This window comes from Odocoileus virginianus, chromosome 14 (assembly GCF_023699985.2).
Source record: "Odocoileus virginianus isolate 20LAN1187 ecotype Illinois chromosome 14, Ovbor_1.2, whole genome shotgun sequence".
NCBI classification, from domain to species: domain Eukaryota; kingdom Metazoa; phylum Chordata; class Mammalia; order Artiodactyla; family Cervidae; genus Odocoileus; species Odocoileus virginianus.
In genome coordinates, this window is record NC_069687.1 from 40,618,879 (window position 1) to 40,643,708 (window position 24,830).

Sequence of the window (24,830 nt, forward strand, 5' to 3'; positions counted from 1 at the left end):
TCCTAGGAATTGTGAAGTTGTAGCTCATAATGGTTTGCTTTGTCCTTTGCTAATGACTAATGATTTGAGCTTCTCTTTATGTGCTTATTGGCCATTTGTATGTCCTCTTTGGAGAAATATCTCTTTAAATCCATTGCCCATTTTTTAATTGGATTATTTGTTTTCTTTAGTGAGTTCTAAGACTTCTTTGTGGCTTCCCTTGTGACTTAGCTGGTAAAGAGTCCACCTGCAATGCAGGAGACCTGGGTTAGATCCCTGGGTTGGGAAGATCCCCTGGAGAAGGGAACAGCTACCCACTCCAGTATTCTGGCCTGGAGAATTCCATGGACTGTATAGTCCATGAATAGCAGAGTCAGACAGAACGGAATGACTTTCACTTCACTTCAAGAGTTCTTTATATATTCTGAATACTAGATCATTATCAGAGATATGATTTGCAGGTATTTTCTCCTGTTACGTGGGTTTTCTTTTTCTTGAGGGTGTCCTGTGACACACAAAATTTTTAATGTTAGCGGAATCCAAATTTATCCACTGAGGCATTGCCTAACCCAAGGTAACAAAGAGGTATACCTATATTTCCTTCTAAGAGTTTTATAGTTTGTATCTTACATGTAAGACATTGAGTTAATTGTTGTTTATGGTATGAAGTTGAAGTTCAGATTCCTTCTCTTGCATGTGGATATCTAGTTGTCGGTGCACCATTTGTCGAAAAGACTATTCTGGCCTCATTAAATAATGTTGTCTCCCTTGTGGAAAGTGACTTAACCATAGATGTGTGAGTTTGGACTCTTGATTTTATTCCACTGATTGTATGTCAGTTCTTATACTTGTACTATACTATCTGAATTACTGTAGCTTTGTAGTAAGTTTGAAATCAAGAAGTGTGAGTTTCCTAATCTGAAGTGTGAATTTTCTGCCTCTTCTAATCAACATTTTACTAGAGGTTCTAGCCAGGCAATTAAGAAGAAAGAAATAATAGAAGGTATCCAGATTAGACAGGAAGTACTAAAATTATATGTTTGCAGATGATTTATGCACCAGTTGCCAGATACTTTGGGTAGATATTTTGCATGCTTGAGTATATGCTCAGTCACGTCCAACTCTTTCCGACCCCATGGACTGTAGCCCACCAGACTCCTTTATCCATGGGATTCTCCAGGCAAGTATACTGGAGTGGGTTGCCATTCCCTTTTCCAGGGGATCTTCTTGACCCAGGGGTTGAACCTGCGTCTCCTGTATCGACAGGCAGATTGTTTACCACCTAGGCACCTGGGAAGCCCCAGGTGTTTTGCATATTGCTTCTTTATTTGATTTTCACAGAACTGTGTGGTTTAGGTATTTTTATGCCCATGGTGCAACTAAGGAGATTAAGATTCAAAGAGGGTAGGCAATTTTGTTAGTATCCTCCCCAGCTATGTGACTGCAAGCTGAACTTTGAACCTGATTCTGTCTGATTTCAAAACTGCATCACAAACATTTATTAAATGCTTTATGAGTATAAGGCACCATGCTAGAGTCTGTTGCACTTTTTAAGAGAAATTTATCCTATGTATTTGAAAAGATAAATTATAAAGCCTGAAAACAGCTAATTTTATTAGAACACTTTTGTCTTTCAAGATTTATGTTATAAAAATGTATATAATAGCCATTAATGAGCACAGTCGTCTGTCAGGTTTTGTGATATATTTGTTTCATTTTATTGTTTTTGGAAAACATATAAAAAAGTTTTCTTGCCCCTCATATGCTATTTTTAACAGTTATTCCTCTCAAAGAGATACATTGCTATTCGGAAACCAAATTAACTGACTCAGCATTTATTTTAGTAAAGATTTGTACAAGATTGTTATTTTTATTCGATACACAGAAATGTATAGCTATGATGAAAGGAGAAAGAATCATTTTATCATGTTCATTTATCCCATTAAGGAGGCTCATCTTTATTTTGTTTGTCATTATGCATCTGTGGACCTTGATTTATTTCTTAATCCATGGCAATAATATTTTCATTGCAGAATATAATAGTCATGTTATTAATAGCATAAGCTTTTGGGGTGTTCTTTTTAAATCATATTTTTGAAGTGCCTTACATGGATCTTCCCTGATGGCTGGGCTTCCCTTGTGGCTCAGCTGGTGAAGAATCTGCTTGCAATGAGGGAGACCTGGGTTCCATCCCTGGGTTGGGAACATCCCCTGGAGAAGGGAAAGGCTACCCACTGCAGTGTTCTGGCCTGGAGAATTAATTGCATATATTGTACAGTCCATGGGGTCCCAAAGAGTCGGACATGACTGAGCAACTTTCTCTACATGGATTATCTTATTTAATCCTTATAATAACCCTATGAGGATGGGTATTACTACCCCTGCTTTATAGATGAGGAAAACAGTAATTTTTTTAATGTTACAATGCTAGTAATTGATAGGGACAGGATTTGAATCCTGGAAGAATGGCACCAAGGCCATGGTTCTCAATCATAATGCTGCTCTTGACTTACATACTTGAACTGACTACTTTTATCCTGGAAATCGACTACACTTGGTGTTGGGAGTTTGCTCTTCCCAGTTTCCTTACTGGCTGTTCATTCCAATAATAGGTGATAGAAAGATCATAGTTGATGTTAGTATTCTCTGTGCCTTGCTCCAGGTTCTCTTTTACTTTATCTCTGTCTTTCTGCACCAGTTAAGCATGCTGTCTATTTCTAGAAATGGAAATACTTTTGTAAACAAGAGTAAAGACGACATTTTTAAATAAATATAGTTTATCAAGTGGTTTTTTGTTGCTCTAATTCAGACTGATATCTCAGGAAATCAGAAACCTTACTTTCTTAAGTAGTAAGATAAGTGACATATGAAATCAGATCAGGAAATGAAAATAGAGAAACATCTCATATTTAAAGGACGAAAAGTAAACAGAATACCTCCTTGTTGTATTGAACAGGTATTTCACTTAAATCAGGCATATTCATTTCTTCTTTCTTATATTCCCATTGCAGTGTATTTTGCTATAATTTCAATAATGTATGGTGATTCATTTCAATAATGTATAACAATTTTTACAAATGTAATTTCCTGTGGATAGTAATCAATAAATGGACTCATTGATCACTAATTCTCAGTCCAGATAACACATTAAAAACTGCAGTAGATCTCCAAGCTATAAAAAGGAGACATGATAGCTCCATGGGTGATTAAATGGTTAGATAGAATTGTTTCCATAGATTTTCTGCCTCATGTTTGTTACATTTGTTAGATTTCTCTGTCAAAATTCAAACTGTTTCTCACTTTTTTTCTCTTTTCTTCAAGCCTGATTGTTATTTAAATGACATAAGTCTCCATTTACTCCTATTTCCCAAATGTCCTAAAATTTTAGTCACTAATTTCCTGTTCTGTCACTTTCCTCAGAGGTCTAGGCAAGCTTGTCACACTTTTGCAACATGAGGAACTAAACTACTTATTTAGAAATACCACAAGCCTCTGATTTTCTCTTTTGTTTACAAAGGTTATAAATATCACCCTCAGGTGGGTTCTGACATGTAATACTTCAGATCTGCATAAAACTCACATTATCAGGAGGGTTGTTCAGAGTCCCAGAATTTCAGTTTGGCAGTACGGTCTGCAATCCCATCAGAAAACCAAACCAAAACCAAATTACTAGTTTCTACATTTTGGAATCAACTAGATGTTAATGCAGTAGACTGTTTTGGTGATGCTTTAGAATGTTGATTTTGGACTTCATCAAGTGTGTTTGCAAAAGAGGAAAAGGAGGATTTACTGCCAGAATCACCACTGTTTTTATCAGCCTGTAAATTCCTAGTGGCCTTGTCTTTTTGTTATACTCACCTTAAACCCCATTCTTGGATCAATGCAGGTGTTTGTCTTCTTTGAACCCTGTATGTGAGCTGCTGAATCCTATTGGAGAAAACCACTCACGTGGTTGTGTGGCTTAGTATCCCTACAAAGTTGGAACTTTGTCAGTGACAGCGGGTGTTTGTTCTCTCTCTCCCTGGTTAACAGACTTTCTTGTTTCCCACATCAGCATGTGATAGAAGAATTATGATCTTGTTTTCTTCTCCTGCCCTGTGGAAATGTCCCACATTACTTGCTTTGTGATATCAGGCCTGAGATTCTCCTGTCACCTCTTGAGAATAATGCTCCATCCCACTGAAGTCAAGTTAAAGAAACCCATGAATCTAATAATTTTTGTACCCAGTTTTGCTGTGGACCTTAGACAAATGTTTGTAACTAAGGTTCTTGTTTTCAGAGTGAACTTAACAGTATGCAGCTATAGTTTGGTCATAGCTTAAGGCACTCCCAAGACCCATCTTGAGAAACTGAGTATGTGGGTAAACCTGGATATGTCCCATTTTACCTAAGAGGAAAACCGGTAGGTCTTGTATTTAGGTCTGACCTTCATACCTTAATATTTAGAGAATGGATGAAGAAGCATAGCAATACTCTTAATTATTCTCATGTGTTTTCAACACTAGTTTTTTAAATTATGAAGTTGTATTTACATTGCTCATTTCTGTTTTAGCAAGAAATGCTTTAGAAAACAAATTAAGAATTTTGATAAACTACCGGTGTGAAAATAAAAGTACCGTGTCATGATATGCTTCAATGAAAATTCTTATTAAACACATATTTCTATATATAGATTGAGTTAACATAAGTAGAAGAGACAGGGCTTCCCAGCTGGCTCTAGTGGCAAAGAAACTGCCTGCCAAGGCAGGAGATGTGAGGGACATGAGTTCAGTCCCTGGGTCAGGAAGATCCCTGGAGGAGGGCATGGCAACCCTTTCCAGTCCTCCAGTATTCTTGCTTGGAGAATGCCCATGGACAGAGGAGCCTGGCAGGCTACAGTCCATCAGGTCACAAAGAGTTGGACATGACTGAGCAACTTTCACACACTATCCAGCTTACCTAATAGTGTTAATATTTCAACAGCTCTCTGTACCTCAAGGAGGTTTTATAATCTTTATCTCACTTGATTCTTCTCTCTCGGTCCTTTTATCAACCTGGTGAACTACATCTGATTTTATGCCTGTTTTGTAGCTGGGAGAACTGAACTGTGCACATAAGCTCCAGCTGGAACAACATCCATGTTCATCTGTTTTATATATTGGGCTTACATGAAATATTTTGTTTGAAAAACACGATCACAGCAAAAAAGGATTTGAAAACCACTCACCTACACTGTGCTATATATAAATACATAGCTGGATTCTCGAGTTGTGTTATTTCTGTTTTCAGTAGGAAGTAATTTAAATTCATTGAAAACACAAAATTTCTAAAATGCAGTTAGGTTCTAAAATATTCTTTAGGGCTTAAAATCATTTTTTGAGTCATGTTTTTACTGCTCACATTTACATTGTTTTGATTCAAGTAAAATTAAAAATATTCATTTTAGCTTAAAAATTTCTAAAATGAATCTTAATTTAGGGACATATAAAGTTCCCCATGTTTTTAAATGGTGCATAGTAAATGTTATATTGCAGATATATTATGTATATTATGTGTAATGGCAGGAGGGACTTGCCATGGTTTTACAGTTTAAGTTATAGGGACTAATTATTTGAAGGCAATATAATAGTATGACAGTAAGAATAGATAATATTTTATAAATTGAAGCTAATAGATTTCTTGTAACCTTGAATTAGTAAATAATGTACACTTTGGGTGATATCTAGGCATGTATACTTTATTAAGTCATGTCTAATAAAACAAACAGTTTTGCTTATCCAGCAGTAGCTATTCCATAAGTATGTTTTATTTAGAATTGAGGCTGGAGTTTTCTGTGCAAATAATATAGTGATAGCAGATGTTCTTGGGAGCAGGGCACTGGCTGGCAGTCTGCTCAAGGTGGGAGAATGCTAATTGCAATATAACTGTGTATTTTATTAAGGAGGAATGAATCACTTGCTTTCCTGGAATAGGATGTCCTTTCTGTGAGACATCTTGTCTTGATTACTTGTGATTTGAGAAGTTTCTTTTAGTATGCCATCTTGTGTTGACATTTTGAACTCCTGTCATATAAAATGTGGGTAAACAGTTATCTACAAAAACTAGGTTGGCAAATAATTATCTGAAAATTAAGCTTATTTATATCTTTAATACTCTATTGAATGTTCTAGTAAAAATGACTGGTGGATGTAACATTGTTATTTTAAAATTTACTGGTGTTTATTTAGTGTGGTGGTGATGGTGTTTAGTCTCTAAGTTGTGTTCAACTCTTTTTGTGACCCCATGAGCTGTAGCCCACTAGGCTCCTCTATCCATGGGATTTCCCAGGCAAAAGTACTGGAGTGGGTTGACATTTCTTTCTCCAGGGAATCTTCCTGATCCAGGCATTGAATCTGTGTCTCCTGTATTGGCAGGTGGATTCTTTACTACTGAGTCACCTGGGAACCCATACTATGGTACATAAATTAATTGCAACATTACTACCTCTATCATTACTATTTTAAAAATAAAGATAAAATTATTTTTATAAGAATGTAATGTGTAGTTCTACTCCAGATTTTTCAGAATGGTAATATCATTTCTTGCCCTCCTCCACAAAGCAAGTTTTCTATCGTACCTGATTTCCTTCTTCAAACAGTTGCAGTAATAGGATATTCTTAGAAATCAGCCTTGCAGGTTTGAGTATGGGAAGAAAGGTCATTTTTCAATGAAAAAAATTCAAGAAAGAAAAGGAGTGTTTATAAAGAAATTAAGCCATAGCTTTATCATTAGGATTGTAAATTTATAATTTAAAATAATGGGTCAATTGATAAATCCATGTGATTTGGAGATTTAGAGGTTGGAATGGAAATAAGTCGTGGAGGAAGATGAAACAGCAATGCAGGAGAAACCATTCAGAAAAGACTGAACTGTTGCTTATTTGTTACTCAAGATAAAGACTAGGAGGTCTGGGCAAAATTGGTAAAAAATCATTTGAGACAAAGTCAGGGTGGCCTATGAATGCCTAGGATTGGGGACAGAGTATGCTGATAGAATACTCAAATTTCAAATAATTACCTTCCAGTCTAGTTTAGCAGAGTATTTTATTTCATTTTCCTTTATACTGTTTAATAAGTCAACAATTTAATGCCAAAACTTAGTTTCTACTTTATTCCCTAAATATATGTGTGTGAATATATACATACATACATATATATTAGGATGATCACAAAATAAATATAATTAACTATCCAAGGTTCAAGAAGTCAGACATAGGAAGACAAATATCATATGATATCACTTATATGTGGAATCTTTTTAAAAAGTTTATAAATGTACTTATTTATAAAACAGAAGTAGAGTTGTGGATGTAGAAGACAAAGCTACTTAGGGGAGATAGGGGGAGGGACAAGTCGAGAGATTGGAGTTAACACGAGAGTGTATATAAATAGAGAACTAGTAAGCACCTGCTGGCTAGCACTGGGAGCGCTGCTCAGTACTCTGCAACGGCCTATGTGGGCAAAGAATCTAAAACATATGTAAATGCGTAACTGATTCATTTTGTTGTATACCTGAAACTTACTTTATAAATCAGCTATACTCCAATAACAGAGAAGGCAGTGGCACCCCACTCCAGTACTCTTGCCTGGAAAATCCCATGGACAGAGGAGCCTGGTGGGCTGCAGTCCATGGGGTCGCTAAGAGTCAGACACAACTGAGTGACTTCACTTTCACTTTTCACTTTCATGCATTGGAGAAGGAAATGGCAACCCACTCCAGTGTTCTTGCCTGGAGAATCCCAGGGACGGGGGAGCCTGGTGGGCTGCCGTCTATGGGGTCACACAGAGTCAGATACGACTGAAGCGACTTAGCAGCAGCAGCAGCAGCAGCATACTCCAATAAATTCTTTTTAATTTAAAAGAAACTAAAAAAAAAAAAAACTAAAAAAAAAAAAATTTCCAGAATTCAAATACAAAATTTTAAAAATGATCTTTGCTCGTATATACTAACTGAGCCTTATCATGATATTCATCTTTAGGATTGATGGATTTTATTCATTAAAAAAGCTGTATGGTTATTTGGCAATAGGATTATTAAAAACAAATTACCTTCTGTGTCTCTGTTTACTTCTTCAGTGAACTTTGGGTATCTGGAATATGAAGTAATTCCTGTGGCCCTTTAATGATTTCCAAAGCTTACCTTCCCCTGGATTCTTTTTTGTTTACAGTTTCATTATACTCAAACACCAATATAGTGTTTGACACTATAGTAAGTGTGCAATAAAATGGTTGCTCTTATTATTTCAGACCATACCATGCTCCCAGAAAGTGAGCGAAAGAAACAACCCAATGTCAGTGGGAGAAACTGAGGGGCAGCCGCACATGCACGTAGATACACAGAAAAAATAGGAGAAGATTAAGTTAAATGCTAAAGTAAAAGTAGTAGAAATTGAACAGTCTGCTCTAAGTTTATCCAAGTGCATACAGCAGTGTGTATAGCTTGAGTCTGGATGAAGAACTTTGTCCAATTAATTTCCTGCCATAGGTAGTTTTTCCTCATGTTTCTGAAATAGAATCTGTCTTTTTAAGACTGACAAAGAAAATACATCAATTTATTTGGAGGGAAATTTTCTTTAGGGAATGTCAATCAGAAATCTTTGTGTGATTGGCTTTTTGTCTACAAAGCCACCACGCGGGCCCATTCTGAGCATAAAGGGTGCTCAGTATGGGGCTGTCCTTCCCCACTTGTTAAGCAGTGGACGAAGTCGTCCTCTGAAGTCAGTGAGCATGGGAGCAGTAGCACTAACAAATATGCCTCTCTGCTGTGCCGGGCACCACGGGCTGCATCGTGTTCGGCTTCATCAGCTACCTAATGCGATGTAACTCGGGAGATGAGATAAATCAAACAGATGACACTGTATTAGATTTGAAAGATGAGAGCTTTTCCAAGGCAATTGCAGAGTGTATATTTCAGTGCTGTTGACTTCAGGAGGTTATTGAAGTCAAGAAATCTTTGCAACAAAACCAGTCTTTTAAGAGTTAGGTAGCAAGTAAGCAGAGTCATGCTTATTTCTTCCAGAGGAAATTACCTAGGAAGAAATGGAATTCTCCTTTGTAGATTTGTTTTACACAGCTTGGGATTGAACCTCATTTTTTAGTATATCGCCAGCTTAGTTATCTGCTTTCAAATGCATCTTCTGTGCAAATGTGTATTAATTTAAATGCATCTTCCATGCAAATGTGTATTACGCAAGCAAGATGGATTTTCCACTTAAAGGGTATATTTTGTGCATGCATGCTCGGTCATGTCCAACTCTGTGACTGCATGGACTGCAGCCTCCCAGGCTCCTCTGTCCATGGGATTCTCCAGGCAAGAACACTGGAGTGGGTTGCCATTTTCTTCTCCAGGGGATCTTCCTGACCCAGGACTTGGACCTGCATCTTCTGTTTTGGCAAGTGAATTCTTTACCATTGAGCCACCTGGGATAGATCCAAAGGATATTTTCACATATTGCTAAACCATTCTGAGTGCAAGTGCCTAAAACTAACTGAAATGAAATTATAATCATATTTTGACTATATCAGTAAAATGGCTATTTACTAATTGTTACCTATATTTAGAAATTTAATTTTTTAAAATAAAGCGATAGTTCTTCCCATACCCTCTCCAGTTTTACTGAGACATACAGCACTGTATAACTTTAAGATATACAGCATAATGATTTGTCTTAAATGCCTCATGAAATGATTATCCCACTAAGTTTAGAATATCCATCATCTCATATTAATACAAAATAAAAGAAAAAAGAGAAAGGCATTTTTTCCTTGTGACGAGAACTTTTAGGATTTTAGTCTGTTTTATATATAACATAAAAGCTGGATTTAGAAAAGGCAGAGGAACCAGAGAGTGACCAATTTGCCATCATCTGTTGGATCATCAAAAAAGCAAGAGAGTTCCAGAAAAAAAATCTACATCTGCTTTATTGATTACGTCAAAATCTTTGACTGTGGTTCACGGCAAATTGGAAAATTCTTAAAGAGATGGGAATACCAGACCCCCTTACCTGCCTTCTGAGAAATCTGTATGCAGGTCAAGAAGCAACAGTTAGAACTGAACATGGAACAACAGACTGGTTCCAAATTGGGAAAGGAGTACGTCAAGGCTGTATATTGTCACCCTGCTTATTTAATTTATATGCAGAGTACATCATGAGAAATGTCAGGCTGGATGAAGCACAAGCTGGAATCAAGATTGCCAGGAGAAATATCAATAACCTCAGATATGCAAATGACACCACCCTTATGGCAGAAAGCGAAGAACTAAAGAGCCTCTTGATGAAAGTGAAAGAGGAGAGTGAAAACAGTAGCTTAAAACTCAACATTCTGAAAACTGAGATCATGGCATCCGTTCCCATCACTTCATGGCAAATAGATGGAGAAACAATGGAAACAGTGAAAGACTTTATTTTTGGGGGCTCCAAAATCACTTCATATGGTGACTGCAGCCATGAAATTAAAAGACACTTGGTCCTTGGAAGAAAAGCTATGACCAACCTAGACAGCATATTAAAAAACAGAGACATTACTTTGCCAACAAAGGTCCATCTACTCAAAGCTATGGTTTTTCCAGTAGTCATGTATGGATGTGAGAGTTGGATTATAAAGAAGGCTGAGTGCCAAAGAATTGTTGCTTTTGAACTGTGGTGTTGAGGAAGACTCTTGGGAGTCCCTTGGACTGCAAGGAGATCCAACCAGTCCATCCTAAAGGAAATCAGTGCTGAATATTCATTGGAAGGACTGATTCTTAAGCTGAAATGCCAATACTTTGGCCATCTGATGCGAACAACTTACTCATTTGAAAAGACCCTGATCCTGGCAGGAGGAGAAGGGGATGACAAATGATAAGATGGTTGGATGGCATCACGGACTCGATGGACATGAGTTTGAGAAAGCTCTGGGAGTTAGTGATGCACAGGAAAGCCTGGTGTGCTGCAGTCCATGGGGTTGCAAAGAGTTAGACACAAGCGAGTGACTAAACTGAACTGAACTGATAATGTAACACACACCAGTGTTAATTATATTAATCATGTTGTACATTATGTCCCTAGTAGTTATTTATCTTGTAATTGGAAGTTTGCACCTTTAGACCACCTCTATCCAATTTCCTCTCCCTCCACCCTTCCACTTCTGGTAACCACAAATCTGTTCTCTTTTTCTATGAATTTGTTTGTTTTTGAAGTATAATTGACCTATGTAGAACACTTTGATAGTTCCTGGTACACAATGTGGTGATTTGATATTTCTCTACATTACAAAATGATCACCACAATAACTCTAGTTACTATCTGACACCATACAAAGATGCTACATTATTATTGACTATCTTCCCTGCACTGTGCATTTCATCCCTGTGACTCATGTATTTGGTAAATGAAGTTTATACCTCTTAATCTCCCTCATCTGTTTTCTCTCATCCAACCAACCCCCTCTCTCCTGGCAACCACCTGTTTGTTCTCTGTGTCTATGACTCTGCTTATATTTTGTTATGCTTCCTCATTTGTTTTGTGTTTTTAGGTGCATATAAGTGAAGTCCATACAGTATTTGTCTTTCTCTGATTTATTTCGGTGAGCGTAATGTTCTTGCAAATGGCAATATTTTATTCTTTCTTATGACTGAGTGGTATTCCATTTATTTATATATACCACATCTCCTTTATCCATTCATCTATAAACGGGCACTTAGGTTGCTTCCATACCAGGACTATTGTAAATAACATTTATATAGTATTTCTTCCTTTTTAACGATTTGTATTTATTTATTTACTTTTGGTGTGCCGGGTCTTCGTTGCTGCCCAGGCTTTTCTCTAGTTGTGGCAAGTGGAGGCTCTAGCTGTGGTGTATGGGCTTCTCACTGCGGTGGCTTCTCCTGTTGTGGGGCATGGGCTCTGGATGGGTGGGCTTCAGCAGATGCGGCTCCCCAGCTCTAGAGCAGATGTTCAGTAGTCGTGGCGCCTCAGGCTTAGTTGTGCTGCATCATGTGGGATCCTCGTGGATCACAAATAGAACCCGTGTCTCCTGCATTGTCCAACCAGTTCTTTCCCACTGGGCCACCAGGAAGCTCCTCTTCCTCTTTATTAATAATATTCTAAAACTTTGCATTTTATATTTATTATAAAGAATATATACACTTAATTTAGGAATTGGAAGATGGTAAAAAAAAATGTTGAATTGATTCCTCTTTCTTTTGTAGCCTACGGTGTGTGAACGAGAGCTGTGTGTATTTGCTTTTCAAACCCTGGGAGTAATGAATGAAGCTGCTGATGAAATAGCAACTGGAGCTCAGGTACTAACACATGACACTAATTATTTTATATTTGGATGTGAAAACATTATTTATTCTGCCCTTCTTTGGGGGCAAATTTTTGATAGTTTCTTGATACATGGAAAAAGCAAACCGGCATTTGATATTTTTAGATAGACACTGCAGTTTGCCAACTTTATCTAATGTGTTTTGTCATTTTACAATTGGCAAGAGGAGAAGTTAAACCAACTTTAATTGTTTGAAAAATAATTGCATTTCTTTTTTATATGGTGAAACTGAGATACTGAAACCCTTGCACTTGCATTATGTAAAATTTATTTGTAAAGTTACAGTGCCATAAAATGGAAGCCAATTTATTTTTAAAACTTAGGTGAAAAGATAATGGGCAGAACAGGTAATAAAAAGAGAGCATTCAGTTTTACAATAGTAGTGTTTATAACAGGAAGAAAAAATATAAAAACAAAGAAAAAACTTGGAAGTAGAGCAGAGTCCCATGTTTCTGGAAAGGAAAGAAACAAAATCAGTTGTTAAGATGCCAAAATGTATTACATCATGCAATTTCATTAAAATTTCAACTAGTTTTTGTTCATTCATTGAACATGACTGAAATACTAATAGAGGAGAAAAATTCCAAAAATAAAAAAATAATGAATGTTATTTAAGAGAGGCTAGACCAACCAATGGAGAAGGCAATGGCAACCCACTCCAGTACTCTTGCCTGGAAAATCCCATGGATGGAGGAGCCTGGTAGGCTGCAGTCATTGGGTTGCGAAGAGTCCGACATGACTGGGCGACTTCACTTTCACTTTTCACTTACATGCACTGGAGAAGGAAATGGCAACCCCCTCCAGTGTTCTTGCCTGGAGAATCCCAGGGACGGGGAAGCCTGCTGGGCTGCCGTCTATGGGGTTGCACAGAGTCGGATACGACTGAAGAGACTTAGCAGCAGCAGACCAACCAAATACAAAACCATATTATGTAATCCTGTAGTATTTTATCAAAATACAGTACTGGCAAGGAAAGTACTGACTAGAAAGTCTGATAATCCCCATAATTGCTCATGTTTTAAATAGAGTTTTTATGTATTAAAGGAGGTATCACATCACGCCATAAATAAAAATGGTTTAGTGTGATGGAAACAACATGGAGGGAAAAAGCACTTTTAGGTCTTTACACTTGTGTGCAAAATCAAATTCTGAAAGTCTTATACTTTAAAAGTTTAAGTATTACTTTGTAAGTGTTTAAAAGTATTATATCTGAACTGGAGAAGAGTCAAATTAAGCATGTACAGCTTATGTAGGGCATCAGGTTCATGCATTTATGCACATATAAGAAATCATAAAGAAAAAAACAACAGATCTGAGTCCATACATATTGTATATCTTTTATTTGAAAAAATAGTGAGCACTAAGAGCTAATTTTGAAAAAGTGTATTTTGCTACTAACTTAATTACATGGAAGCTCATAAAAATTGAGAGGAAAAACATGAATATCATTACAAATTAATATAGGAAATGAATGCACAATTCACAAATATGAACCTGTAGTTAGTAAAGAAACGTGAGAAAATATTTACCTTCACTAAAAATCAAAGGAAGCTAAATTTAAGAGAATTTTTAAAAATTCACAAAGGTGGGTGGGAAGAATGATCATACAAGAGACATATGGTCATCATTGCAGTAAATATCAAATGCCTGCAGTGTAACAAGTGGTACACTAGACTAAGATAAAGCAGTTAACACAGACAGCCCAGGACTCATGGACTTACACTCCCTTCACCTAATTATTTCACTGATGAGCTCAACTGAGATGCCAACACTTGATGAAATTTTAAGGGCAATATTTGTGATGTAATAAGTTACAAATGAAAATGATGCAAACAGTAGAACATTGACCAGCTGTGATATGGACAAAATGATTCCATGGTTAAAATAAACTTTAAAAATCCAGCTTAATATTACCTTTGCATCCAGTGTGTGCAAATCTGCATACTGAATGCTCTACGAATCCCTAAAACTGAAGAAAATGACTAGCCTATACTTAGAGGGTTTCTCAAATGTATCTGACTGTGGTGAGTCTTTTTTTTTCTTTAATGTAAAAGGTTTTCTCATCTCTTGGAAACTAATATTGCTCAAAAAAGAAAAGATAACTTTAATATATGCTATTTATAGCTGTGTAAAAATAAACTTTACACAGGTGTATGTAAATATATATACACAGATAAATGTATTTTCACATGGATATATATGTATGTGTGTATGTATATGTATATATGTATAATTATTTGAGTAGTATGGTTAACATTTAAGCATTTTACTGGATGTAAATTGTCTCTCATACAGTTTAAGCAGGGAAGAAAGTAAAGCCTAGAAATAAGGCATAATTGATTAGAAGGAAATTTAACCTCTTAACAGTAGGCTAAGTTGATAGAATAATAGGTGCTTTTTTCCCCTCTTATTATAGATACATGTCCAAAAATAATAGTGGATCTTAAAGTGAAATTACATTTGGATTATGTAACGATAGTAACAAAGCACAAGTTTTCACTTAGATCAATTTAAGGATTCCGCTCTAAAGATCAATATCCCCACCCCCGAAAAAAATTAGAGAATTTAGTGATTCTACTCGAATGCCAATGCAGAATATTCTTTTAACCTTTTTAAAGATATACCCCAGTATTCTGGTTGAAATCTTAGAGATTACGTGTAAATGGATTCTTTTTCTAAATAGCACTGTATCTCTGTAGTCTTGTTTCATCAGCTGACCCTTGAATTTTTCATGGGGCTCTGAGGAGCTCTGGAGGTTACATGAACATTCCTTAGAGGGATCTGCAGGAGACTGGTCTGGGACGAGAGTGTGTCAACAGCTGGGATTCCAGGCCTCCAGATACTGCTTTAACCAGAAAGCAGCTCCATTTTATTTTATTTCTTTTATGTACTGGGGCTTTTACATACAATTTTCTTAAAAAGGAATTACTGTTGAAATGCTTGAAAGCCAGTGGTCTACAATTTTAAATTCACCTCTTCTCCAAAAAAACATTTTATTCCATGGAAAAGTTGTCATATGCAAACAGAATACAAATTCAAAAACTGTAGTATAAACCTTTCTCTGTGCCAAGATTCCCAATCTGACTACTATAATAGATAAACTATTTATATGGTATATTTTATTTCTAACTCACACAACTGTCTGGTTAGAATGTTTGTTGGGTAGCTCTGAAATCATTGAAAGAAACGGATTCAGTCCAGCATGTGGGTCTGCTGTGTTTTCAACATGTGGTTTATAGTAGAGGGGAAGAGAGGAAAGGAACACTGTCTGTCCATCAGCTCAGCCCCTTTCTGCTTACTCTCCATGGGTTAAGATCAGTCATATGGTCTGATGTAGACAAAAAGGGTAGAAATATTGCTTGCAGAGCAGTTGCTTCCAAGCAGTAGCCCTATTACACCTTGAAAGCAAGACATAAGAAACTTTGGTGGATAGCACGGAATTTTGCCAGAGTAGTTGGACTGTTACTTTGAAGTTAGTTTAGGATGTATATTAACAAAAATATTCTATTAGTTAAATTCTCTACCCTGACATCTAGTATTTTCATTATAATTTACTTTGAAATTATTGGCAAAACAGTGCAGTTATTTGGATAGTTTTGATTTGAAACTTTTGGCTCAAGGTGTTTAATTAAAATATTTGATTGAAAGGGGAACATTTACCAGGTTATTATTGTATCCACTTTTGCCTTTTTTATTGTTGTAAAAAAGACATAACATAAAATTTACTATACTAATCATTTTTAAATGCACAGTTCAGTAGTGTTAAATATATTCACATTGTTGTGAAATACAGATTTCTGTAACATTTTCATCTTGCAGAGCTGAAACTCTACACCTGTTCAGACACTCCCATTTTCCCCTACCCCTGTCCCATTCTTTCTGTTTCTGTGAATCTGATTACTTTAGATGTTTCATGATAGTAGTCAGTAGTATCTGACTTTTTGTGACTGGCTTATTCACTTAGCATAATGTCCTCAAGGTTCATCCATTTTGTAAGAGGTGACTGACTTTTCCTTCTTTAGGCTAAATAATATTCCATTATATGTGTCTATAGCATTTTGTTTATCCATCCATCTATCAGTGGATATTTTGGTTGCTTTCATCTCTTGTCTATTGTGTATGATGCTGCTGTAAACATGGGTGTACAAGCATCTCTTAAAGATGTTTTCATTTTAATTCTTTTGGATATGTACCCAGAAGTGGGATAGTCACTTTCAGCAGGATCCTTATGAAATTTCAATTTTTAACTCTTTAGAGGAACCTCCAGACTGTTTTCTGTAGTGGTTGCACCATTTTACAATCCCATCAACCCTGCACAAAGGTACCAATTTTTCCATATGCTCACCAACACTTTGTATTTTCTGGTTTCTTGATAATAGTCATCCTGATGGTTGTGAGGTGATATCTCATTGTGGTTTTGATTTACATTTCTCTGATGACTGGTGATGTTGAGTATTTTTCATATGCTTTTTGGCCACATGTATATCTTCTTAAAAGAAATGTCTATTTAGTTCTTTTGCCCATTTTAAAATCAAAGTATATAATCTTCTGTTGATGAGTTATAGGAGTCCTTTATGTACTTTGGATATAACCACTTATCAGATAAATTATTTGCAAATATTTTCTCCCATCCTGTGTTGCTTTTTTCACTCTCTTGATTTTATCCTTTGATGATAAAAGTTAAGTTTGGTGTAGTTGTACTGTCGATTTTTGTTTTTGTTGCCCATGTCTTTCATTTTATATCTACAAAATCATTGTCAGATTCAATGTCATGAAGCTTTTCCCCTGTCATAAAGTTTTCTTATAGAAATTTTATAGTTTAAGGCTTTATGTTTAGATTTTTATTCTACTTTAGTTAATTTTTGTGTGCAGTGTAAAATAAGGGCCCAGCTTCATTCTCCTGCTTGTGTATATGCAATTTTTTCATCATCATTTGTAGAAAAGACTTTCTTCTCCCCATTAAGTGGTCTTGCTTGGCACCCTTGTCAAAGATTATTTGACCACATACATAAAGGGCATATATTTTTACAAAGCTTCAAATGCATACTGTGCCATAAAATTTTTAAAGATATTTATAAAATTGTACCAATTCTTGACTCCAAAAGTTTTAAAAAAGGCTCTTTTATCTTACTGATGAGTCTTTCTTGGGAATTCTTGCTTGGGTTTTACTTTACTAACAGGTCAGATAATGCTGAAAATAGTTTGTATCTGGGTTAAGGTGCATCTTTCTGGGGTAGAAAGTGTGTGGGTATGGGAGAGGAAAACAAAAAGGAGGGTTTTATTACATCTTTATTAAATTGATTTATTTATTTTAATTGGAGGCTAATTACAATATTGTAGTGGTTTTTGCCATACATTGACATGAATGAGCCATGGGTGTACACGTGTCCCCCATCCTGAAACCCCCCTCACCTCCCTCCCCATCCCATCCCTCAGGGTTGTCCTGGTGTACTGGATTTGAGTGCCCTGTTTCATGCATCAAACTTGGACTGGTATATTATATCTTTATTATTATACCTGTTGCTTATAATCCAGTGTGTGTGCTCACACACACATAAATGGAATAATGTGGTAGAGACATATTCGCTGTTTTGGTTTTACCATTTTCTGAGTAAGTCCTAGGGGTATCTATGTCTGTGTACTTTGGGGTGTGTTGTCTATAGATCCTATGCCCTATGGCTTGAGTGTTGCTAACTGTTTTCAGCCCCTGGGAATTCTGGATGCTGTGATTGGGTGGATGTGTTTTGTGAGTACACACACAACAGAGTGAGCCGTACTGTCATTAGGCCACAGTGCCTCCTCATTAGCCACATTTTAAGAATCAAAAATTGTCCTGCTCTTATTGTGCATTGTTTAAATGCCTTGTTTCAAAACTTTCTGGTGATATCTTTCCTTAAAAAGATTAAGTCAGCTGCTTCCTTATGAGGTCTCTTGTCATCACACTATAGCTACATGTGTTCTGACGAGCTCTCTCTACTTAGTATTGGTTTTCTTGATTTGGTTGCTAGAGCATATTGTTTTGGAAACTAGGGAAGGGAGCCATGCTCTTAACTGCTCCATAGTACTGCCTCTTAGAAAATTTTGCAGAAGAATCATGGAAGAACATAGGAATAAAATCATCTTACTTAATAAGACAAAGCTCTTTAATGGCCTATGTCAGAGGAGAGTAGGAAGAAGTGAGATGATGTCAGGATATTTCTTTTTCTTGGAGTAGGTCGGACTCGTTCTCTGCAGTTTCCTTCACCCAGAATGGTTTCTTCCTAGATAGTCACACATCTTCCTCTCCCACTTCGTTCATGTCTCTGTAGAAACATCACCACATTTCCTAGCCACTCTGAAATAGTCCCCTCTACTGCCTTGGTGTCGAAAGCCTGCTTTATTTTTTATAGCATCTAACACTGCCAGGAACTGTCTTTAAGCATGTATTTGTTTAACTGTTTTTCAACACACTTTCTCCATTGAAATGTGAATTCCACAAGAGCAAGGGCCTGTCTCATGCACTGGCCTGCCAGAGAGCCTGCATCACTGTTAGCTCATTGTATGTGTTCATGACAAAGACATGTTAGAGACAGAGATATTAAAATGTGAGTAGTTGGAAGCAGCGCGTACTAGTTACTTTAAATTAATAGTCAAGCTTCGTCAAACTTAGTCTGAAGCCACAAATTAAAGATTTCAGAGATTAATAGCTATCTTGAGTCTTTCCAGTTAATTACCATGAGAGGGAGAAACAATGGCAAAACTCTTGATAAAACCTGAAGGGTAGTAACTATCTTATGTATGTATTTCAAGGTGGTAGATCTACTAGTATCCATGTGTAGGTCTGCATTGGAATCTCCTAGAAAAGTTGTCATTTTCGAGCCATATCCTTCTGTGGTAGATCCTAACGATCCTCAGATGCTGGCCTTCAACCCCAGGGTAAGTATTCACCCCTGCACAGCACCCGTTTCCTCTAATAATAATGATTGAGACTTCAGTCTCACTAGCATTCTTCTTTCTTAGCTAAGTTACTGTCTCATCAAATCCATGACCTGTCATGAACTCTGTATCTGTTTAGCAAATATGATTCTTTTCCACAAATTTGATTTACTTCCACCTTGTCTTTCATGTACCCTGTTACATCTCTCCTTTTCTCCTTTAAATCATTTTCCTAACTTCACTGTCATGAAACTAGACCCATTTAATTCGCTCACATGCTGATCTTTACTCATTCCAACTGCATAGAAGGTAAGTAAATAGCTATAATCAATTGGTTTATAATGGTCGATATGACTTTTAATTTCATTACATATTTTTTTGAGATTATAACATATATAGTCTCATTTTAAGGATCATGGGTAAGGGGACAAATTTTCCCTTTTCTTTCATATTTTCATTTCACCCTCTCTTGCCTCCCCCCCCAACTCCCCAGTTATCTGAAGGTTACTAAAAGTTTAATTACTATTGTTGATCAACTGTCATTTCTTGAGACACCAATTTCGTAAGTATTCATGGAGGTTAGGCAGAATTCTTCTGAAATCACACAATTTTCAAGTTGCATGAGAGACAAAATTGCTTCAGTTTCTATTATTACTTCTCTTGAAATCATTTTATGGAAACAATGACTGTATAAAATTTCCTAGGAAAAACTTTCCTTCTTTCATAAATGGTAATAGCACACATATTTACAGTATGCTTAAAAATGAATTATCAGTTGAGTGTATGGTGTCATTTACACACTTACTAGTCACACTCTTTTGGTAACAACCTTCTAATCAAAAGAAAATAAAAGCAAGATGAAATTATAAGATTTAAAGTGCATTTTCATGTTTCAGAAGGATTCTGTGCTTACTTTATTCATCATGGCTTAACTTTTTAGTAGTGAAAACAAAAATCAGGAGCCTAATATCTTTTTTGTACTTAAGAGTTTTTTCCCCTGTAAGCTGAACATGGTTTTGTGTACTGATACTTACACTAAAACTGGCATTGTTTTCTTTTTTCTTCCCTCTGACTCAGTTATAAATGTTATGTCCTTGAGCCATCTTATTAAAGTCTTCCCTTTTATGTACACAACACAGTCATTGCTTTCAAATTGACCCTGATGGAAAATTCAGGTACAGAAATAGTATGTTTGTCTAGTGATGTGCAGACTTGCAAAGGCCTGTAGTGAATACTGTTTTTCCCCCTTCAAACAGAAGAAGAACTATGATCGAGTAATGAAAGCCTTGGATAGCATAACTTCTATTAGAGAGATGACACAAGTAAGTGTATCATCTTGTGGTCTTATACAGTTCAGTTTTGCTTGAGTGAAATGATATTTTTAAAATATCTGAGAGTACTGACTATGCAGTAACATGAAGACTTTTCTATTATGTGAGAGTGTAATTAAAATCATAAAAAATTTAAAATTGTTTTGTACTAGGATGTTTTAATGAAATCACATCAGTGTTTTGGCATGCTACCACTGTGACTTTGGAGGGTAATTGCATAATTATAATCCTAACTCTCTGTTCTCAAACTCAGATGAGAATTTGTCAGAATATCTTAAGGCAAAAGTTAAATCTGGTATCTTCCTAGACTGTCAGTTTTAATTAATGGTAGTAATTTCAAAACATCATTTTAATGTTAAAATAAAAACAAATATTCTGTCAAATATAAATCGCACATAAATATTTTAGAATATTTATACAGAATCTCAAAACAACTTTGGAAGATACCAGACTCCTTGAGTGCTTATATTTTTGGTCATTAGGGCAGCTTTGGTGGAAGAGTTTGATGAGCAAGGATCTGGGTTTATTATGAAAGTCTAATATGTCACTGGGCTATAGTCCAACACTTGGAAAAGCACATCTTACTGAATTATTGAGGCCTTTCTGCTGCCAAAGACTTGGAGAAAGGTTTAGGGCTCATCATTATAAGTAGAAATTAATAACCTGTAATTGACAACAACACGCATTGTGGGTTCAGTTTGCATATGGTGCTTTCAAGGCTTGCATTGCCTTGGAGGCCCTTGCAGGTTTATAATAAGTGTTACTCTCAGCCATTGCCTTTCTCTGGGGAGGGAATAGTGATTTCTCCAGTCTTGGGGCCCACAAAGCTTCTGTGCCACGCCGCCTCCCTCCCCCCCCCCCCTCGCCCATCACATCTACTCCATTTGCAGATGTCCTGATAAAGTACATTTTTATATTCCCAAATTTGATTCTTGATTCTTGTGATACTTATTTATGAAGTCAAATATTCATTCATTCAACAAGTAGTAGGTGTCAGACAATGGTAAATAAGAGATCTTTTAATGCACAGGTTACATTATTTGCTTAAAATCCATCATTCTTTCTAGCGATTTTTCTATGCCTTTTCTACATTATCTGAATTCCTTTTCAAAAAATTATGTATTATTTGTATAAGGAAAAGAAAGCAATCAAAGCATTTCCACTGACAGGGACAAAAGAACCTACTGCAGTACCTTACCCATGATTATACACTTTTAGTCACCAAAGACCATTCTTGGTTTTAAGAATAGCTGCAAACTCTGTCTCTAGGATCAGCTCTGTGCCAAGAATTGCCTCCCTTATTCTGGGTCATGTGTAGGCTATTTTAATAGGAGGCAGTGGAGATGATTGAGTGTCAGCTTGGGAGGTTGGAAGCCCACGTGGTATAATTTCCTCATCTGTGATGTGGCTTGTGACCTTGGGCAAGTTGCTTGATTGCTTGATGCCTCAGTTTCTTCTCTGCTGAGATAGTAAAGAGTAATGCTGCATCCTCCTTCAGCGTACACCTCATAAGGATGCTGTTAGGTTTTATTGCATCAGATGCTTTAAACCTCTCCAAATAAATATAACGTTATACTGTCCTATTTTCTAGAATGTACTGCCCTATAGAGGAGACCTAAATTACCACAAACAGATTGCCTTTCATTCTATGAAAAGGTTAATTGTCTGGGTGAATTCCATCAATACTTTTAAAAGAAGGACTTGTCTTTTTACATAAATCTTGTCCAGATTTTTCATGGAATGATCTACCCAGCGTCAGTACCCTCAGATATGAGCACGATTATAGCTGTTACAAGTTTTACTTTAATGTCAGTTAAAAGTTAAAAGTGTCAAAGAGAGACCATATACTTCTAAAGGTGGCAAGACAGATTTAATCAAGTACTGCAGTGGAGGAGAGAGATTGGCAGTGTGAACTGAGGTCACCTCTGAGTAAAACAAGGTGACCAAGGTTTCTAAGGTGAAAACAAAGGGGGAGCAAAAAGAGGCTACAGAGAAGTGAAAATAAGGGACTTTGGGCAACTGGGAAATTTCACAGGAGATAAGTAGAGAATTACTGAATGGTTAGCAGTGTGGGTTGGTGCCTTTTGTGTTTTGGCAGCATTGGATTTTCTTGAGCAAAGATTCAGCAGGAGTCCAGGGACTTGGCCCAGTGCATGGGAGCCAGGTTAAAATTTGATTTAAGCCTCTTAACCAAATGTTCTGGCAAGTCCTTTGTGCAGCATGGAAAGTCAGAGTTCATGCCATATTGGGGAGAAGCAACTAGGGTAATGGTCACTGTTATCATGTTACAACCACAAGTCTTCACGTTTAACTGGATTAGACATACCTGTTCAAGGTGATTTTCCTTCTGCAAAAAACAAAGTAAAATAATTTAAGAAAAATCAAGGAGCATAATGACTTTTTTTTCCAGGCACCATATCTGGAAATCAAGAAACAGATGGATAAACAAGACCCCCTTGCTCATCCCTTACTGCAATGGTATAAAATTTAGTTTTCCTCTTAATGAAAACAGCATCATTTTCTGTTGCCTGCTTTAAGGCAGGGGGGGTGGAGACCTGCAATGCTACATACAGTTCCTCAGTCCTATGAGGACTGGTGACTTCACAGTCCAACAGTCCTTAACGACTTTCACTTTAATTAAAACTTGTACATCACAGGGGAAGAAAATGCTGTCATATGCAATACACGGATATACTGTGTGGTTGACTCTATAGATTTAAAAAATTTGTATTATGTGGTGAAGCTATTTTGGCTCATTTAATTTTCTAGTTAATTAAGTGATAAAACTGTTTCAAACACTTACTGAAAATCTTTCTTAAATGTATGTTTTGTATAATTTGCTCCCATAATGAAGAGAGTATAAATTTGATAAACTCTTCTTTTGATGACTACAAGAGGATGTTCTGTTTCAGAGAAAGTCTGGTGAGGGCCACAGCATTAGCTCAGCATGGATTCTAGAAGAGTTAGACTAAGAATAGTTGAGAAGTGGGTTCAGCACTCATCTTGTTCTACAACACTTACTTCAAAAAGTAATTTGCCCTCTGATTTCTCATCTGCAAAAAGATAACAATAGTATCTACTCACCGTATCTTTGAGGGTTTTAGGTACGTCTCTTTGAAATCACTGACAACTAAAGGCTGTGGGATTCATCATGATTATCTTGCAATAAGACAAATGTGAAGACTATATGAGATTGATCTGAATGAGTATTTATTCTATGCTGAAACCAGGCAGTTTTTAAAAAAATATGTAAAGATCAGGAAAGGAGAAAGACTCTGGCTACTCATGTAACTTTCACTTACACAGAAGCTTACAAAGCATATTAAATTTATTCTAGTAATATCATGACAAAAATTAGGTTTTACAAGTCTTTCTTCTTTGTATCTTTCATAATCTATTAAAATTCTGATGAGTATAATAACACATAGTTTTTTACTTTTTAGCCTTTCAAATTCTCACTTGGCTAAGTCATATTCAGAATGAAGACAAACATCTCAAACATCCAATCTTTCTTTTTTTCCCTAAAGTCAGCTTGATTTTTCACTTTTATTTGTGATCATTTCCTTGAACTTGTTAGTCACTCTTCTTTCAAGCAGAGGGAAATTTACTAACATGTTTTACAATTTGTTTAGTTATGATTTTCTATGCTGACAAGTATAAAGCAATTAGTTCTTTCAAATACCTACAATTTTGATTTTTTTTCAACTTCATTGTCTTACATAGTTAATAACATTTTGTACATAAGCCACTGTAAACCAGTGCAAAGATGCTCAAATATTTATATAAAGGAAAAAAATCTCCATGAAAACTCATGCTTAGTTAGACATTGTAGAGAAGAGCAGAGAAAGCAGATTGTGATTCAAGTTCTAATCTTAGATTGTGGTTATTAAAAGTTATATCTCTTAGATTTTAAAGAGCTACTTCTGTGTTTTCTTAGATTAAAGTATTATCTTTTTTAATTACATCAGCTCTTTAAATTGTTTCAGGAAGTGAAGCAGAATGATGTAATTAGATAAAATTATTACCCAATTTTTGTCACAGCAAAAATAAGTTTTAATCACTTACCAACTGAGGAAAAAACTTTATATGTGGTATATATTTGTGACTGATGGATTATTTTAATTAATTTCAGGGTTATTTCAAGTAATAGGTCACATATTGTGAAACTGCCAGTTAACAGGGTAAGTTGTTTCTTCACATATACATGCAGAAATGGGAGGGCTACTTACTGGTTGTGATTTTTTTAGGCAGCCTCTCCAGAAAATTGAAGGAAACTCAG

At 36.1% G+C, this 24,830-nt stretch overlaps 1 protein-coding gene across 2 annotated transcripts in view; it reads left to right on the top strand.

Moving 5' to 3' along the window:
• The window catches only part of PARP8 (poly(ADP-ribose) polymerase family member 8), a 196,797-nt gene that overhangs the window by 147,496 nt on the left and 24,471 nt on the right, over positions 1-24,830 (top strand). For both annotated transcript variants that reach the window (XM_070476665.1, XM_070476664.1), the window contains exons 16-20: positions 12,187-12,279; positions 19,095-19,220; positions 20,477-20,542; positions 22,962-23,029; positions 24,684-24,732. In XM_070476665.1, coding sequence (XP_070332766.1) covers positions 12,187-12,279; positions 19,095-19,220; positions 20,477-20,542; positions 22,962-23,029; positions 24,684-24,732 — 402 coding nt within the window. The remainder of the gene's footprint in view (positions 1-12,186; positions 12,280-19,094; positions 19,221-20,476; positions 20,543-22,961; positions 23,030-24,683; positions 24,733-24,830) is intronic.